At 46.4% G+C, this 19,888-nt stretch overlaps 2 protein-coding genes across 2 annotated transcripts in view; both read right to left on the bottom strand.

Moving 5' to 3' along the window:
- Nucleotides 1-5: 5 nt before the first annotated feature.
- LOC120899588 (eEF1A lysine and N-terminal methyltransferase homolog) lies at nucleotides 6-2,404 on the bottom strand. Its single transcript, XM_040305601.1, has 2 exons — nucleotides 1,953-2,404; nucleotides 6-1,873 (listed from the first exon to the last, which is right to left on the bottom strand). The coding sequence occupies exons 1-2, from the start codon at nucleotides 2,165-2,167 to the stop codon at nucleotides 52-54; spliced, it is 2,037 nt and encodes a 678-aa protein (XP_040161535.1). The 5' UTR covers nucleotides 2,168-2,404; the 3' UTR covers nucleotides 6-51.
- A 913-nt stretch (nucleotides 2,405-3,317) lies between these two features.
- LOC120902369 overlaps nucleotides 3,318-19,888 on the bottom strand; it is a 48,547-nt gene continuing 31,976 nt past the window's right edge. The window contains exon 2 of the mRNA XM_040311069.1: nucleotides 3,318-11,498. Coding sequence (XP_040167003.1) covers nucleotides 6,643-11,498 — 4,856 coding nt within the window. The 3' untranslated portion in view covers nucleotides 3,318-6,642. The remainder of the gene's footprint in view (nucleotides 11,499-19,888) is intronic.

Genomic DNA, 19,888 nt, shown 5'->3' with positions numbered 1-19,888 from the left:
GCTTGTCTTCTTGCAATATTCTGTACAACACAACGCACCACATTGCTCGTCCTATATTTTAAGGGCAGTGATAAAGTCACTCAAATCCACCAGCTCCTGCTCGAGCGTTAGCTTCTCCTTCCGCGCCAGCTTGTTCACGTCGTCCGCAGCCGTGCGCAGCAGCTCCTGCCAGTTCGTCACCTCCTTCAGCCGCTCGTTGTCGGTGCAGTAGAAAATCTCGTTCACATCCTCCTCCAGCTGGTACGAAAGCACGTACCGGTACGCGCGCTTCAAACCTTCCACCGTCGTATCCCGCAGCGTCTCATTGCGACACACCAGATTCAGCACGAACAGCCCGCGGTCGCCCGTCAGCTTGCGCACGTTGGCGAGCACCTCGCGCTCGAGAAAGGCGGCCGGCGGACAGCTCATACCTACGCTCGCATCCTTACTGTCCACATCGAACAGTAGCGCGGAATAGTGCGCACCGCGTGTCGCTTCATCCGCCAGAAACTGTATCCCATCGGCAATCACGACCCGCAGCCGTGCATCGAGCGTGAGGCCGAAATATTTCACCGCAATCTGTTCCACCTCCGGATCGATCTCAACCGCTGTAATGGTGGTCTTTTTAAGACACTCGCGAATAAACGTGCACAGCCCTCCGCCACCGAGCCCAACGACGGCAATGGGGCAGCTACCGGTGGCGTCCATGTTTGCCGCCAGCTGTACGCCGACCGTCATGAAGAGATGATGCTGACAGGCCAGATAGCCCGCATCGATCACCTTCTGTGGCGCACGGCTGCCACGCACGCGGGCCATTTTGAGTGCCGCCTCCGACTGTACCACCGCTTGGTTGGAGAGGAAGACGAGCCGCCGGAACAGGCGCCCATTCTCGCCGGCAATCTCCTCCACCACGTACTCACCGGACAGTTCGCTGCGGCCGGTGTGGATCGTTTCCCGGCGGCCTACTTCCGCACCGATCGAAAGGTACGGTATCGATGCGCCCTGCAACACTTGTTGTGGGGCGAGTGATTTTACACTCTCCGCTAGTTCCGCCTTGACCGCTTCCAGATCGGTGTACACGTGTCCCCGGTGAAGCGTTACGATGGCGAGACGATCAAACTTGGCCGATTCTTGCAGCTTTCTACGACCGGCCGGTGTCGCAAACAGCCACTCCGTTTCACGGCCCTGCGGAACAATGAAGGCGGCGTATTTGCCGTTACCCCTCTTCGGTGCCTGGTCGAGCACGTGGATCGTGTAGCGTGGTCGCTCCTTGTCAGTTGGTGAGAACAAATCCAGCGATACTTCGGCCATCCCCGCAATGCTACCGCGTGCCAACCCATTGCAAACCATGGCCGCTTTCTGGGTGGCAGCTACGGCTGCTATAATCTCTTCGGGCCGCTGCACCCGCTCTATGTGACTGCCGGCTAGGCCTACCTCAAGCACGCGCAGTGGCATGTTTTTCAACTTTGTTGCCACAATCGCAAACACTACGAGCGAGGAGCCGTCCGCATTGGGAGCGTCTTCCGTTCCACGGCCTTTGCCCGCCTCGGGGCACCGTACAATGCGCAGCATAAAGTGGGCGGCCGGAAAGTGGCTCACAACCTCCCGGAGGATGTGCTCCTGCAGGAGCGATATGCAAACGTACCGGCCGGCTGGACGCAGAACGCGACCAATTTCGGCAAAGTAGTTGCGCACCATGGTAACGACGGTGGGGGACTCATCGGTGAACAGTGCATCGAGCGTACCCTTGTCCAGCACGACGGAGAACGTTTCGTTCGGGAAGGTCATCGCGGTTGCGTCCATCTGCTTCCAGGTCATTTCGGGGCGATTGAGCCGGTTCGCTTCTTGCATCTGTTTGATGACGACGGGCGATATGTCGATGTTGGTGATTTTCCTAAGGGGCAAAGGAGAATGGTGGAGCAGGTAAGTAACAAAACAACCGATTGTTTTGGTTCTGTTTTTGTTCTACTCACTTGAAACCCACATCGTACAGGTCCATGCTCAGCTTCGAGTTACCACAACCGACGACGAGTATTTCATCCTTCGGCTTGATGTACTGATGCAGCTGGGTACACAGTTCCGGATACTCGCCGTACCACTCGAACGCTTGCTTGCCACGCTTCCGGAAGAAGCTGTTCCAGTACTCGGTCGAGCCAAAGTCGGCCGTACTTTTGGGCAGCAGATTCATTGCTGTTCGACGCGACCGCGAGCCTTGGATTCGTTCGAAAGAAGATTCCTACTCCTTCGCTGTGAGGGAATTTTGATGAAACACGAGTTGTTTCCGTCTATTGTTCTTACTATCTACAACACAATCTGCATTATAAACAATAAAACTACAAATCAAACTATAAAAAACACGTGTTTTCAACCAAAATTGTGCATTTCAATGGTTTTTTTAGCCGGTTTCGGAAAATGTTTGTTGTGACAGATCCCGTTGAGCAAGGGCAGGGTTTTTGACGTTCAAAAATAGCTGCATCTCGCTCATTTTCTCTAGCCGTCCTTTACTCGCTTACAGTGCTCGTTACTGTGGTGTGTATGTTCTCGCTCGATTTGTCGTCCCGTCTCTTTCGCATGTGCGCGTGAAATATGTAAACAACTTGGTGGTTGATAAGAAAGTGCTTCATTTGGTGGATTTTTATGAATGAAAATCAACAGAAAATGATTACACGTGTTATTTTATTAATAGCTGAAAGATTTTAAACTGTGCAACACATAGAATCGCGTAAGAACATAGAAGCATAGAAGGCGTAGCTGAGCGAGATGTGATCAGGTAAAACATCCGGCGATAGGTAAGTTTGGTAAAAAATGCTTTATTTTAAGCATTAGATGAACAAGGCGTGCTCTTCTTTCAGTGGGGACAATGAGAAGGGGGGGGGGGTGGAGTGTATTTATTTTTTGGCCATTTAATTTAGCCCACCAACACAGTCGCACACCATCGCGAGCTTTTTGACGGCCATCGTGAACTCTCAAAAACCCTCGCTCGAAACGTCAAAAACCGTCACAACGACTTACAAAAACAATCAACAGCGAGGGAAAATCGCACCGATTTGGAGCGTTGGCGAGCTCACGAAATCCGGTTTACGGGTGTTCTATACGCCTGAATGTATGCAACACTATACGCCCGAATGTATGCAATTTACAATACACACTGTCCAGAAACAATGCTAAAGATTACATACCTTCAGGGGTTTTATGCTGTATGTACAATCCAGCTTAATAGCGGTGAACATAAAAACGCCAAAAGTTACACAAATATTCGAATAGTTGAAATCTGAAAAAGCAAATTCCCCTTTTATTTTCTTTCACACGACCACATCATAAACAAATCAACATCCCTGTTATGGTTTTAATCATTTGAAAATGAAAAAAAGTTTATTTCATGTAAAAAATTATCCGTCCCTTGCACTGCGCCGTCCATTGATTGCTGCTGCTATTACTGGTCATTTTCAAACTTTTGCCCATCGAACGGGTCGGGAATTTCGACAGGCTGAATGGATTTTTTTGTTCTTTTAGAGGGGTTTTTATTTATTTTCCTTCTCGCATTTTTGTTTTGTTTCCTGGAACTCTTTATTTTGTGTTGCACTCTTTCTATCTGCTAGTGGTTTCAAGGCTCCACGACGATATCTAAAACGTGTTCATCAAATGTGCTTACTTATTGTTTTTGGGATTTTTGTTTTCACTTTTTTATTTTACTTACTCACGTGCCCAGTGACAATCAGAACACAAACATATATGATCTTAACAAAGGTGTAGTTTAACAACTTACGTTTTTTTTTCTGAAATACTTTAGCCTTACTGGCCACTTTGAATTTGCCGTTTTTTTTCTCTTTACAATCATCTTTCTCTCGGTCTCTTCATCTCTTCCTCCTTTGCTTCATTTAAGTTTATCTTACTCAGTTTCCATCATTGGCTTCCGGTGTTTTATTTTACCGTTTGGTTGAATATGGTTGAAGTTGTACAAACTTTGTATCTTTGCTTTCCTTATCTTCTTACGACCTCTTCTTGGCATGCCGTTGCAGGATCAATGATCCTTAATACAGTTACGATTTTCTCTTTGATTGTTTGCGATTTTACTGTTTGTGCTAGTTGTGACTCTTATCGTCTCATCGATATAAAATATACTCTTACAGCTGGTAGACTGCTTTTAAAATTAATCATATCTCGATTTTGAAATAACCGGTAGTGTCAATAAATCCTAAATTATAAATAATTTCATTATCGAAATCAACACGTTTGAAATCGAAGACCCTGTGAAGAGCATAACAAAAATATTACAATTATCGCAAAGCAATTCATGCTAAGTACTTTACTGACCATGAATTCTATCATAATTGTAACAGAATTGAACGATTAAGTGTATCGATCAAGGAACTCCCTAGAAAACGATTGCATTTAGTAGAACCTATGCCAGGTCTAGATTGATTTTACGAAATTAAGATTATTTGAACAAAAAATGATGGCCATTGGATAAAAATTGTAACAAATAATGACTAGACTAAATCTAAAACAAACGTTGCTGAATCGCTTTCTAGTGAAGATCATCGATCGATTTCTTTTAAGGTAAAAACATAAATGCTAAAACCATTTAAGTGGATGCAGCATTTCCCTGTAAAATATATGCATGTTTGCTTTCCTCCCTCTCCTGCTCTAGGAACTCCTGATACGCGCATTGGTAAGAGCTGTCGGTTACTATTGTTTGCATCTGTTTGCAGTGCCGTCGATCGACTGGAGGAATAAAAAGCTTAGAGCTGGAAACGGGTTTACAGCTTGCACCAGCAAACCCGTCTGCCTAAGCTTCCCATTCCATATGCCAACCGATCGGGCTGGGTATGGTGGACAGTTTGTCCACGTTTGTCCATTCTATTGTAGTTTGTAGTTGTGCACCATTGGCAAGTACGGTTTATATGATATCTGCTATGTAGGTTTGTGGGTTTTAAAATCGGAGCTTAAATATGTAGTTCGGAAACAACCGGGAAACGTCATGGGGCCAGCACATCTTCGCCATAATACACACCATCGGTGGTTTTCGGTAGTCATCTACCGTTGCGATCGTTACACTGACGAGTGGATGTTGAGTATTACTATTGCTATGTACTATTTAGTGTGAGTTTGTTATATTGGTTGAGTCATATCGGTTATTGCATTCGGTGTGCGAAAAACGTAAAATGTATTCTTAAGCACTGTAACTGACTGGATTGGTAAGATTCTGTTCTGTTTTATTTTTACATTGATTGTAAGCTTGTTTCAGTCGACAAACTGATGTTAGAAATGGTTAGAAAATGCTAAGCAGAGCTAATTAAGCCGCAAAGATTGCATACATCAAGCGTTGATCCGTCGCAATAACGAAGCGCCTAAATGTATGCAATCCGAATGACAAAATTATCTCAATTAGATCTTTCCTTGCTGTACCACTACACAATCGGCGCTGTCGAACTGGAAAAAGCCTACCGACGAATGGGTTTAAGTACTCCGGTTCTATTGATGCCACACCATGTGGACAAATGGTGACCCAGTACGGGCACTTTCCCGCTCCCCGGGAACAGTCCTGCCATCGCTAGCAGGGCACATATGGAAAAAGGGGCCATCGCGGTTTGTGCTGCGATTTTGACGGGCGATTTTCCAAACGCACGATGTCCTTCCATTTGACCTACAGGATGGTGGCATGGTTGGTTGTGTATTTGCTGCTTAAAAACTATTCCATCCACTGTGTACGATCGCAGATCACAGATGACAACCCGAAGCCGATATGTTTGGCGCCGGTAAAGCCGACATGCTGGCACGATCCGTAACGCACGGTGCGTGTGTATGTGTGTGTGTGTTTTAGTTTGCTGCATTGAAGTGATTGGGTATTGTATTGTATTGTGAGCTTTGATTGATTGGATTGCAATAGTGGCTGTGCTACCGGCTGTCTACCAAAATTGCGTGCGCCATCTTTGCTTTGTTTAGTTCGCAAACGGTTTTACTGACACAAGGAAAAACTCATTAACTGATGACGATTAGTACAAAAAGATCATTTTGATTCCATCAGTGGGTGTTGTTACATTTAGCTAGAGAATTTATCGTGCATACACCTCCTGGGGGGGCCACTGATTGCCGTGTTCGATACATGTACGTACACATATCATCTTTTATACATTAATATATTTGTTTTAGAATGCTTAGCTTCCTATAGAGAATAGACAATACATTTTTAACTATCTTTTTCACAAAAAATAATAAACAAGTTCAAAAATGAAATTTGTTCACCTTCTTTAGCAAGGCGTACACGTAAACACAAAGACGAAACTGGTTGAAAGAAACGATTGTTGCAAGTTTTGCATTTCCTCGTACGATCGATTGGCGGTTAACTGTTTCTAAAATGGCGATTTTTTGTTTGTTTGTGTTTGCTTTTATACGAAGAGGATCCTCTCGCAAGGATAGAGAAAACTTCCAACAGGCTTTCTTTCGCCGTGATTGCCACTAGCTAGTAGATAATACTTTCTGTACACGCTCCAAACGCTTTCTTATCTCTTTCAAACACTTTCAAACACATCTTCCACACTCATCCTTTGCTATCCCATCGGCTACTACTACTACTACAACTACTGCCTACTAGAGAGTGTTTGTTTGTGTCAGTAGGGAAACAAAAAACCATCTGTACAACGCCTTGCAACACATTTACATTCACTTGCGCAACAGCACATCGATCGCACGCTTCCCATTGCCATTGCGCACCTCGTTGTCGATCCGTTTCTGGAGTAGATTGTAGATGTCGACGTACTGAAACTCAGCCGCCAGATGGAGCGCAGTATTGCCCCGCGCGTCAGCATGATTTAGTGGCAGCCCCGGTAGCTTCAACACTTCTCGCACCACTTCCACCTGGCGCGAAAGCACCGCGTAATGCAAAGGTGATCGCTCGTCGTGATCGAACAGATCCTGCTCGAGCGGCAACACTCCGGCCCGGTGAATGATCTGCACGATGTTGAGGTTCCGATTGCAGATGGCGGTGTGCAGTATGGATTGTCCATTGGCCGACGGAATGGTCGCATTGGCACCGTGACTCAGCAAATACCCAAAGATCGCCTCATGGCCCGTCTGTGCGCTAATGTGAAGCGCCGTAAAACCTTCCTTGTTTTGCGCATCCAAACTAATGCCTCCGGTGCGGTGAAGCTTCACGCAGTACTGCACGATCTCGAGCGCACCGCGCAGCACTGCCAGATGAAGGACAGAATTTTTCGTGTCCACTTCGACCGCGTCCAGTAGGCGCACCAGCGTGGGGAAGTTGTTCACAAAGTACTGCAGCGCATCGAGCCGATTGTTCATGGCCGCGATCGAGAGCACGTTGTGGCCGAACTGATTGCTGTGCTCGACGTCGGCTCCGTAGCGGAGTAAGATATCGAGCGTTTCGAGTGGTGCTCGCGACAGTGCATGGAAGAGGGCAGTCGAGCCGATCGTATCTTTCGCATTCACGTCGAACAGTGCGCCCTCGAGCAGGTACTCCAGGATGCGGTTGTAACCGTCGCGAGCGGCACAGAAGAACAGCTGATGTGGGTGCTTGGGGGTTGTGGTGGTTGAGACGCCACGATGCGTCGGCGATAGAGCAGTTAGCGTTCTGCCGATCGTATCGATTGAAGCACCCTTCTGCAGCAGCAAGTTGGCAATGTCGATCGATTGCTTCCGGATGGCAATGGCCAGCACGGTGTCCAGCTCATCATGAGTAGTTGGTCTGGCCTGTTGGAGTGACCGATGCTCGAGAAGGGTTTGCACGATCGATATGCTACGATTGCCCACCGCCAGCAGCAGTGGTGTCCATCCTTCACTATTCGCAAGTGTTGGGTCGGCGCCATGTTTCAGGAGCGCCCGAACACGCAGCGGATCGTTGGAAAGGCAGGCTAGATGAAGAGGAGTCGTACGGTAACGAGGACTAGCGACATCAATCTCGTACAGTTGCAGGAACTGTTGAATTGCCCGCTCATCCCGAGCATGATGTAATGGTGTGAAGGTGTCACTACTGACGTCTCCAGGCGATAGAGAGTACTCGAATCGTTTCGCAACTGGTAGCAGATCCTCAACAATCGCACCATTCCGTAACCGTTCCGGCAGCATCACACTATCCACCTTCTGTCCACTGTGCGCTAACAGTCGTACTAACTTCCTGTGCTCCCTTGCGATCGCTATCTCAAGAGGGCTCTGTCCGAGACTGTTTCGAACTCCAACAGTGGCCCCGTGACGTAGCAGCAACCTCACCGTCTTCACACATCCACACTCAACCGCATAATGGAGCGCACTGTTCCCGTGCGCATCACGCAGCTGCACCTTAGCACCCTGTTCGAGCAGTATGTTCGCGACGTCTGCATACCCCATTCGAGCAGCAATCTGTAACGGTGTCAGCCCCATGCTGCCATCCTTCCGATTCACATTACTGCTCACCTTTCGATCACTTTCAATCAGAAAGCGCAACACATTCAACCGACGAAACCTAACCGTCGCCGGATAGAGAGCGCCATACTCGACCGTTTCATTCGCGAGCATGAATTCGACGATCTCCTCATTGCCATCGTCGCAGTACTGCAGGAACAGGGTAACACAAGCACCAGCCACCTTCCCACTTAGCAGCTCATTGTTCTTGAGAAACACGATCGCATCCTGATCGTTGTTGAGGAAGATCCACGAGTACTGGCTGTATCCGTGCTCACCGTTCGTGTACCACCGGGCCCCAGCGTTCGTGAGTGCCTTTACCATCTCGACGTTGCTCAGCTTGCACGCTACTTCGAGCGGTGTTTGACCGTCCTCGTCGCGCTGATTTAGATCGTGGCACTGATCCAGCAGCAGGTTCAGCAGCTCCACATTCCCAGACAACACTGCGTAGTGAAGGATCTCTGCATTCGCGTCCGCATTCACATCGTAGTCTGGGTGCGTCTCGAGAAAGCTAGCAAAGAGCCGATCGAAGTTAAACACCATCGGTATGGCATCGATCTGTCCATACCCGAAGTCGGCCACAATCTTGGACAGGATGTCCTCATCGTTGCTGAGCACCGCAAGGCTGTAGCAGAACTCAACTCGGGACGCAGTATCCGCTAGGATAGCGTGCAGTGGCCTTCCACAAGGTATCGCACTCACGCTCTCCATCAGATAGGCAAGCGGCTTCAAGAACTCATCCACCTTTCCAAAGTCCAGCAAGTGACCCAACAGCATACAGCTCTGCTGCTGCACGAGATGATCCACTATACCGTGGTTGAGATGATTTCGCCCAAGCAGGTACGCCTCCTGCCGGATCGTATCCCGTATCGCACCACAGCTCTGATACTGAAAGCCCCCAAGAATTCTTTGCTGATGTTTGAGCAGTGCCAGCTTCTCGCCAAACTCCCACCCGTGCCGATCGTAGATCTCCGAGATGATGTTCTTCGACAGCTTGATAATGCTGAGCGCATTGAGCAGGATCGTTTTCGGGCCCGTGCACGGTATCAGTGCCTCGTACGTGACGTGACCGTGGGCGAGGTAGTTGCGCAGATTGCGCCCCGTCAGTACGGGCAGATAGTTGCAGACGCTTTCCCGGTTGTCGGCCAGCTTCGCTGACAGGGCGCAGGTTGCTTCGAGCATCAGCATCTCGAACGCGATCTCATCGATCCGCTCGAACGGTCGCATGTTCATGTTCTGATCGAGGAAGAGCTTTTGTAGCTGGGCTACCTTCTCTTCTGTTTCGCGCTCTTCATCGCGGCGGAGATCGGCGAGCAGGTTGGTGCTGTGTCGGATGTGATGCCGGTTTAGTAGCTGCCGTAGGAGATCGTACCGCTTCTCGGGATGGTCTTGCAGTTTGCAGAAGAGAGGATCTTTGGTGAGATGTGAGAGCTGCCGTCCGGTTGCTTCTTCGAGGCGTTTTAGAAGTGTAGCATTGCCGGTTCCAGTTAGATGCACTGTTAGAGGTCCACTGGACGTGTGGGATTGATGGTAAAGCTTCCTGTCGATCGCATACAAACACCGACATAGTAACATTGCTATCCTTCGCTCTAGCTCGTTTCGATGCCTCAGCTCTGGGAGATCGTCATAGAAGTACCTCAGCAGAGCAGTTCGAAGATGTACGAGAAACTGCATATCGATCGCACGGTTCCGTTGAAATGCCTTCAGATGAGATCGGAAGATGTGGCGGATCTTCTCGTAGCTGTGGTTCGATTTGATCTTCGCTATTAGATCCTCCACCAGCAGGATCGTGTTACTGAACTGCCGGTGGTGAGTTTTGTAGCTTGCAAGCTCCGTGCAGATCTTCGCACGTATCCGCTGGATGTGATCGTTGGCAGGAACTCCTTTACAGTGATACTCCTCCTCGATTGCGTCCACGAGGCTGTCGATTTCGAGAAGACCAAACGGTGCCCAGTCAAGCTCCTCTAGCAGTGCGCCGGTTGGACTGTGGCGGAAAAGGTACGCATGGTAGGACTTTATCTCCTCGAGACTCTTGCTATCGTACAACCGGTTGATGAGCGTCTTGATCGCCATTATGTGCTGCAGGTTCCGAGCGCTCCGAAACAGATGACGCAGCAGCTTGAGATTACGGTGCAGCTCCTCACAATCGAGCGCGTCGGCGTTGATGTGAAGATGATCGCGTCGATCGTCCTGCTGGCCACTGCTGCCGGTCCCACCTGTGAGGATGGCAAACAGATCATTGCCTCTCCGGTAGTGCGAAAGGTAGTCACGTATCCACGCGTCCCCCAGTATTCGCTCGGTTGTCAACACGTTCACAAAGCTTTCCAGGTGCTTCGTAATGATCGGTGTGTCACGTCCATGCCGCACAGTCTCACAAACCACCTGCACGACGCGTTTCATTGCAAGCGTTTCAATTTCCCGCCCACCAGACCACTCCAACTCCGATACGGAGTCGATGTACTCGAGGGCGCGATTGGTAGCGTGCAGCTCGCGTATCCGCCGATAGCAACAGGCCAGCTTACGAAACACTTTGCGATTCTTGTCGGACACTTTCGGTTGACTGGTGCGCAGGTAGTACCGGTAGCTGATCGCCTCCGTTTCCACCCTCCGCCGTACGTCTTCGGGCAGCAGTTGATCGCGCACGATTTTGCGCTGTTGCGTGAGCAGATTCTGCTCGGTAAGCTCCAAGGCTGGCTGCTGTTCGTCGGTGGCAGGGAAGATTGAGGGTTTCTCTAGTGCTCGATGCCGCTCTACCCACAGCTCGTGCAGTCGGGCACGATAGTTGGTGTGTTCACCGCTGCCGGTGACGACGTAGTGGCAAAACATTAGCTCACGATTACGTTCCGTTGTCCAGTGAAACTTTCGCAGAGCTTTCGGGAATTGCTCACATCCCGGACTAAGGCTCGTTGTGGGGCTGGTTCCCGCGGAGGTACTGCTTTCTTCTGGTGAGTTCGATGCGACGGATGGATTGCTGCTGCCGTTGGTGGCATTGCCCGGTTGGGCGAGTATTTTCTTCAGCTCGTTTGTGACGGCTCCGAGATAGAGCAGCAGTTTCCGCTTGTCGAGAAGCATTTTGTAGACGTCGTAGCGGGGTGCATGCTTCCAGATGTGAAGGAAAATGCCTGCAACGATACAGAGATGATACAGCGGTGATGAGTAATATGGTGGGGTTGGAAATTGTGGGATTTTAATAGTTATCAATCAGGTATGTGTTTTAAAACATATTTTAGATGTTTTTGAATGGCAAGTTCATATCTTGAATTGAAACCTTTACTGAAATTATAAAAGATAGTAAAACACACAATTTTGCATAAAATCAGGCGTTGGAGCTTGTAAAGCAGAAAATTAAGGTGTGGGAATTGCATACTTTGAGGCGTAATTCAAATTGAATGGTTTCACTAGATGTAAAATCATGTTTATTACTAAAAGGTTCCTCAATTAATGCTATTTATCGATCAAATTAATTTATAAAGCTTTTTCATATGTATTTAATTTCACTTTGAATGCTAAAATGAAATGTGTGTATATTGCATAGTTTTTGGCGTAACGCATTGAAAATAATTACTGTTGCCAAAGACTCCTAAAGATATACAATTCACTGATCAATTTCCTTTGAATAATGATATTTTGGGCATCAGAATACTGCAGCAATTGAAATAATCAAGGTTTCGTTTACAACTATACCGAAATCTATCATTATAACACCTCAGCTCAGTCGGGATGTTACCACACACTCCTACTCCTCTTGACGATTGGATACATTTTGCTATCACCTTCTAACCCCGTTAAGCCTCTCCACTTTCTAAACGTTTCGCTAGTCCACTTTTCCAGTCCAACATTTCAACAACAAAGTATAAGATAATCCATTCATGAGACATTCCCCATGAGGCAATATCTCCTGCACAGCATTACGTTGGGCCTAGAAAACTCGGTTAGTCTTTCGGAAAACAGTTCGACCGGTTAACGTCTGTTTACAAACAAACTGTCCGCTCTGTTCGCACACGCTACTATCCTTTTCCGGGTACAGTGTCTACCAATGGGCGTACAGAGCATCAAGGTCTTCTAGGTCCAACAGCCGTACGACCGATTAGGGGGTTATACGGTGTTCAACGGCTAACGCAAGCCCACCACAAACCCTCTGGAAAGGGGAGCAAACTTTAGCATTTTAAAGAATCTTTACCCGTCACCAGCCACCAACCCATTCCCATTACGAGCGGATGGGTTAGGATGCAAACAAGTTCCGGTCATCGGCAGAAGTCCATACGAAGGTACGAAAAGAAGTTGACCAGCGTGGCAAAAGAAATAGATTCGATGAGGGCTAGCTGGTACGCTTGCAGCCATCTGTTCTCCCTTGTGGTAGACTGTGCACAGAATGTGCGTAGATCGCAAGACTTGCAGGAGGAGAAGGAGTAGCTATTGGGAAAACTATTTTAGCAATTCATTTTCTTCACCCTCGGTCGATGTCCACTTCCAGGGCGGAATTTGCTCCCAATGGGAACATCGGGGCATATAAGAATAGTGTTCCAAAGAAAAGATCAGTTTGGATAAGCTGCTTTAGAATGCTTTCTGTTTGGATCGGCTTTCTCCACAACTTGTGTTCACAGTATCCTTAATAGAAAAAGAGCGCAAGAAATGGGAAAGGGTGAAGCAAGACTGACCCTTTCGTCCTGCCGGGGGCGTGCTCGGGATGGAAAATAATTTAAAATTTTACCGATTAAAACCCCAGCGCTGCACACCTTCCATGGCTTGCAAGGGCATAGAGAGTGAAGGTACCTTTAAGCCATCATCAACATCATCGTCGTTTTGTGTCGACTTTCTGCCTTCTCCCTGGTTCGCTCCACTCCCCCACCCCCCCCCCAGCTGGAGCCTGTGTCTTCGAATACTTGACGTAAATTGTTAGAAATTGTACTTTTCCATTCCATTCTGCTTACGCTCCTCGGCTCCTCCTTATATACCACCCCGACAGCCTTTGGATGGGACTTTTTCCTGAGCGCAAGAAGAAAAACCCACCCCGCCTCTGCCCAATCTGATTGGGAATGGTATGGGAAGGAGCAGGGAACGGTGCTCTTTTAATATTGTGCACTTTTGAGCCCTTTTTTGCAGTGCGAAGCGCTCGAAGATTTGTTTCTTTGTGCTTTTTTTTGCTGTATAGAATGTTCATCTTTTACCAGACTTTTGAATTTATGTTTTACGTTTTGTTTGTTTTTTGCCCCCGTTCCTGTCGAACTGCTGTGCTTTGCTTTGCTGTGGACATTCTTTTGTTTAGCAGCAGCTCTTTTCTCTTTCTTGGACCAGCAAATACCAATTCCCAAGCCAAGAATGCTTGCCCGTTGTTTGAACGCTCGTTGGACGTTGGCCGAGTGGCTTGGGAGCAAAAAAAACGGGCACTGGCAAAATAGTCAGGATTAATGCAACGCAAAAAAAAGAAGAAAAGAAACCCAGGAGGCGCACAGCACTAGCCAAAGGGAAATGGTTTTACAAAGTTTGTTTTCAAAAAAGTTTACGAGCGCATTTTTTGTTGTGCTTTGGCGCTGTATTGTGTTGGGGTGTGATTATCTTGCTGGCGGCGTTTGTTGCGTAGCTTGGAAAGCTTGCATTGGAAGAAGTTTTTTCTGTTTATTTTTTCTCGAAGCTGGATGCTTTTTGTTTTGCTACACAGTATGCCGAATGAAGCGAAGGGCTATTTCAACAATGGATTAAAAACTCGGTCGAGATTTTGAACGTTTTTTCTTCTTCTTTTGGTGGATAAACATTTGAGATGCAAACTAAGGTGTGCGGAGTGTTTCAAAGGAGTTTTTTTGGTATAGTAGAGTAGTTTGATAATATGTCAGGCAGTATTTGGCAGTGTTTTTATAATGTTTTGGAAATAAGATATTTTAGGATTTTGATATTAAAAAAAAATGTTTAAAAAATAACTAATTGAAGGACCTTTATTCTTAATGATAAATTGATGTTTTTTTCTAATATTATTCCTTCATGATATTATATTCATACTCTAATTAAACTTCATTTAACACATAAATAATTTGAGCTTGACACGTTCTGGCTCGAAGGACCAAATGCAGGGTTTCCCGAGATGTGTTGGCTACTACTTAAATAATTTATAATAGGTATTTTCGTTGATGCCGGAGATTTGAAAACAAAAATGTGTAAAATTATTGAAAACCCCATTTAAATATAATAGGCACTTAAATTTTTTAAAAATTTCTGAAACTTCAAATCAACCCAAAGGCGCCATTTTGTTAAACCACCTTCTGTGAGCACGGTGCATCATTATTCTACCCCAACAAAGATGATACAAATTTCATCGCCATTTCCCGGAAATTCAATACGCGCACGGCGTGCTAAAGGAAGAAAAAAAATCTGACAAATCATCAAACACATAATCGGACCGGGAAAACCACTCCCTCGGCACAGCAACACCACACCAGCGAAAGGAGCCGTGTACAGCGTGTGCATATAAATTCACAGCCCGCGCTCCATCCTTACATCGCAAGCGGTTTTGGGGCTGGTTTCACTGATGTACAAGTACATAATGCATTATTTCACCACTGCGCTTTCGATTGGTTTATTGAACGAGTGTGTGGGTGTCTGTGGGTGTGCGTAGCATTTTTTTTGTTTTTTTTTTTTGCATTTTCCACCAATGCATGGCGGCAGCAACAAAAGCTTAAATGGTGCGGAAAAAGTGGTTGCAAAAAAGTGCATCCAAGCAAGCGCTGGCATATGGTGCACATGGAGTCGCATACGATGCGCTCTCTTGCGTGTATGCAGGAGTGGAAAAATCCGCGTCAATATTGTTCGTTTAGCTTATGGAAATATTGTACTTCCCCCGTCCGAGCCCACAGTTTCCTGTACCCGTGCGTACCCGGTGGTGCGGACGAAAAAAGGGATTTATTACCCCTTCTTTGTCTAGCACTGCCTGCACCGATTGTTGGCCCATCGTCTCCATGCTCCAACCCATCCCTACCTAACGCATATCCTCCCGCAGGGGGAATTTGCATTTCAACAGCGTACGTAAAGTGCGTGGCAGCCTGCAGTGGCCAACAAGAGCCATACAGTGCGTTAGAAACAAAAAAGCGAACGCACAAAACGCACTCGTGGCTCGGGGTCAGTTTTTCAACGCCCACGCACACACACATTGGAGCACGCGTATCTCGGGATTCGCACGCATGCGGGGAAAAAAAGTCCTCTCAGCACATGCACACACACACACACACAAACAGCGCGCCCCATAACGGTCAACGGTCGCTGATTCGTCGCTCGCTCGCCGGGAAAAAGGGAAAGCAGCAGGCCTTTTACGGTTTGGATTGGTCATCCCAAACTGCTTGGCGAGGGGATTGTTGATGGTGATGAAAATAAAGCACGGGAAAAATAGGATACGCACACTAGCGGGGGAGCAAAAAAAGATAAAAAAAACGTTCTCCCTCACGCACACAAAAATGGGATCGGAGCGCGATGATGACGGAGGCTTCACACGGCGGGCTTCCACCGGATGAGACGCGAGTGTCCTACCCTTAAGGGAAACGACCCACAGGAGTGTACGGGATGAAGATAGATCTCATCCTTTCATTGATGGAGGGGATGATTGAAAAAAAAACAATGGAAACGAACTAAATAGAGGGAAAAAATGTACGCCCACTTTTTATCAGCATCACGCGGGGCTTGTCCATTGTCCTTTGGAAGCTGGATGGTGGTGTCCTTTAAAACTTCTTTTCATTTGTGCATTGTTGCGGTTTACTGTCCTTTAATGCTTTCACCATTTTGTGTCTTGCATTTTATGCTTGTTTGTCAATATATCATTCTTTATATATTAGTTCTGTATGATATTCAAATATCTTTGACAGTTGAAGCGCATTTCAGCAGACAATGTTTAGCTTCTTTTTGACTTGACTTTGACTTTTTAAAGATATCGATATATAAAATTGAACTTTTAGAGATAAAAGAAAAATTCGATAGCTTAATATGAAGCGCAATATAAATTCTAATTGAACAGGAGAAAATAAATATTAAAAAGACATATCCCTAAATGAAAAAATAAACTCTATACAAACTTATTTGTACGCCTATTTGCCATAGCACAAAAGGATAATCTCTATGTTACCATTATCGTTCGCGATTATGAAATCTAGTCGGATTTCAATCAAAATCAGCATTGAAGTAACTCAAAAATATTTGTTAATTTCATCATTACAGAGTTTCCCACGACTGATTGGTTGGACCCCGTAATTTGTTGGGTTCGTATAACGATTTAGATACATTTTTAGATATTTTTCTCATAGATTTGAAGATCGTTCCCACGATTTATTGGAACCAATTGCAAATCAATACAAAAGATCCAAAAAATATTGGAAACGTCCCATAAATCGCTGGTCTCGTAGTACAGTCATCAACTAGTACAACTTAACAACATGGCGGTCATGGGTTCAAGCTCCAAATAGACCGTGCCCCCATACGTAGGACTGACTATCCTGCTATGGGGGAAAATCATCAATAAGTCACTGAAAACCAAGCCCACGACTGCCAAGTACAGACAGGCCTTGACCGACCACGGATGAGCCAAAGAAGAAGAAGAAGAAGAAGAAGAAGAAGAAGAAGAAGAATAATAATAATAATAAGAAGAAGAATAAGAAGAAGAAGAAGAAGAAGAAGAAGAAGAAGAAGAAGTCCAATAAATCGTAGGAAGGAAATCCAAAAATCATATGGAGAGCATGCACACTTTTTTGGGGAACAAAAAAAACTGCAGGGGAAACCCTGCATTCACCCAATGAAGCTTACAGTTAATGAGATTAATTGTCGCTATCAGGATGCTCGACGACAAGAAATACACTTCAATGATTGTCACTTGATCGTTGACCTCTGATAAGGTCCTTTCCCTATAGCTAAAGGCTAAAAGGTGGCTTCAGGGAAGAAGTACACTCAACACACCAATACGGCGTATCGTATGGTGTGTTGATAGATTCCACCTTTGCGTAAAATGTAGGTTATCGCAAGCAATTCAACTATCGCTCAAAGCGTTCACATGAAACTGCTTCCATTTTTTTGTTAAACCTCGTTTCTTTAGCATCTCATCTTACTAACGCTTGACTTGTTCCGGAACGAAGGGCAACCAGTTTGTATGCTACAACAAGCTCCGGCCATCCGCTCGAGGCTCAAAACGCACAAGGACACCAATCAAGGAAATCCCACCAGGATATATCCACAATCCTTCCTCAAATGAACTCGAGGTAATAGTTTTAAAGGGACCTGACCGGCGTAAGATCCTTTTACAGATCAACCCGTCTGTCCGGGTACGTTCCAGCATCCAAAACGGTCCAAACGTTTGGAGGCCTGTAGAGAGGGCAATCCACTAGTCCACCATGCACATCCGAGTCTAGTCTGGCTGAAACCGGCGTCGTCTTCATAGGTCGTCGTCGTAATGGCATGGAGCTCGCGACGGCGTCCTCGTCGTCAACATTCGTCGTCGCACAGTCGCTGTCGTCTTTTTTAAACAACGCTTTCTCGCCCACGCTATCGCTGGAGCGGTATCGCTTTTTTTAAACAACTTTTTTAAACAACTTTCAATTGCTCGCAAACCGCGCGACGTCGACACGGCGAAAAACGGTGGACGGCTGCCGCCGCCGCACTGGTACCACTTTCGAATGGGGGTAGGGAGCGGGACTGAGACGCACGGTTGGCAGTTCCGTGTATGGCTCACGTCTTCATGCCGTTGCCGGGCGGAGTAGATGCACACATACGCCTCACACCAACACATAGAGACGAGCTTCACCCCACATGCTAGGCTGGGGTTAGAGCGTGTTAGTTGGAAGCGTTCGCTGTAGTGGTGGGGTATAGTTCGTTGCATTCGTCCCTTAAAATAATAATAACGGTCGCTCAGCGTCACCAACGAATGTGTGTGTAAGTGTTGGTGGAAAGTGGTACGCTCTTACCTTGCTCCCCAAGACACCCTCCGTGTGTATCCGAGAGAGAAAGAGAGAGCGCAAGAGATGATAGTTTGCCATGTGCAAGTTGCACGCGACTGCCGAGCCACATGTGTGGCGCGAGTGTTTGCCGCCACCGTCGTGCGCGATACCCGGACACTGGACAGGCGTATGTGTGTGTGTGTGTGCGTGAGGCAAACGATTCTCCTTATCCCCCACATCGGCACCGGGTAGAGGACAATCCTGGCGGGAGTGTAAGTGCCCGTTCGATCTTTTCCCCATCCCCTCTAGCCCCGGCTAGGAAAGGGTGGCGATAGTGGTGTGATAGTGTTGCGTAGGCAAAATCCAATCAACATGTGTTTACAGTGCTGCTCATCATTTGTGACACACTGTCACATTTTTTTAAATCGTTAGTAATATAATTGAATAATAATTAAATTATAGAATTACGCCGGTCTCGTGGTACAGTCGTGAACTTGTACGACTTAACAACATGCACATCATGGGTTCAAAACCCGCATGGACCGTGCCGTAGGACTGACTATCCTGCTGGTGGGGTATCAATAAGTCACTGAAAGCCAAGACCACGACTAGTACAAGCAGGCCTTGATTGACAGCGGTTGTTGAGCCAAAAAAAGAAGAAGAAGAAGAAGAAATATAATTGATCACATTTGTAAAAAACCTGTGAAATACTAGTACAGGAATAATTTACCTAATTAGGAAGCTTTGATTGTTAATTTTCACACAACCAAATTAAGACAATTTTGTTCCGCATGCTTACCCAAGTGACATTTGTACTAAATTTTTAACCATGATCTGCTCGAATGGTGCTCGAAATACCAAAAAATGTGAATTTGTGTGTGATAAACCATGTAGAGAGCCGGTCTCGTAGTACAGTCGTCAACTCGTGCGACTTAACAACATGCCCGTCATGGGTTCAATCCCCAAATAGACCGCGCCGCCATACGTAGGACTGACTATCCTGCTATGGGGGGGAATCAATTAGTCACTGAAAGCCAAGCCCACAAGCGGGTGCAGGCAGGCCTTGACCGACATCGGTTGTTGAGCCAAAGAAGAAGAAGAAGAAGAAGAAACCATGTAGAAAGTGTCACAATTTCATTTTTGCGTGCGAATAACCTTCTTATAATGGATGAAGATGGCGTCCAATTCGTTTTAGATTAATTTGCTTTAATATTTGGAGAATATAGAAGGTAATTTTTGTACGGCGTTATTTGGTGAAAATGCGACGGTTTTTTGTATAAAAAAAACTATACTACAAGTAATAAGCATTGGAAACGTTATTTCCCAAAGGATAGAGAAGAAAGCAAACTGGTGCAGTTTATGGGAAGTTTAAGGTGCCAGTTTAAGGGAAATAGCTCGAAACTCAGATTTTAGAACTCGAAAATGTCAATTGGGTATAGATAGAATTGTTCTAAAAAAGTACTAAAAACAAAATGTTTTCCATAATTACTTAAATATTTCAAATAAAGATTTTAATGAGCGAAAATATAAAAAATCGACACGCACTGTATCTAAAGCAAGCGCAAGCAAGGTGTAGATGGATGCGTGCGTACCGACCGTGGTACAGTGCATTC

This window comes from Anopheles arabiensis, chromosome 3, assembly GCF_016920715.1.
Source record: "Anopheles arabiensis isolate DONGOLA chromosome 3, AaraD3, whole genome shotgun sequence".
NCBI lineage: Eukaryota > Metazoa > Arthropoda > Insecta > Diptera > Culicidae > Anopheles > Anopheles arabiensis.
This window is presented reverse-complemented; position numbering and strand designations above follow the sequence as displayed.

Coding starts and splice junctions, on each gene's coding strand:
- LOC120899588 (XM_040305601.1), bottom strand. CDS start 2,167: ATGAATCTGCTGCCCAAAAGTACGGCCGACTTTGGCTCGACCGAGTAC. Junction 1,874..1,952: donor CTGTACGATGTGGGTTTCAA/GTGAGTAGAACA, acceptor TTTGCCCCTTAG/GAAAATCACCAACATCGACA.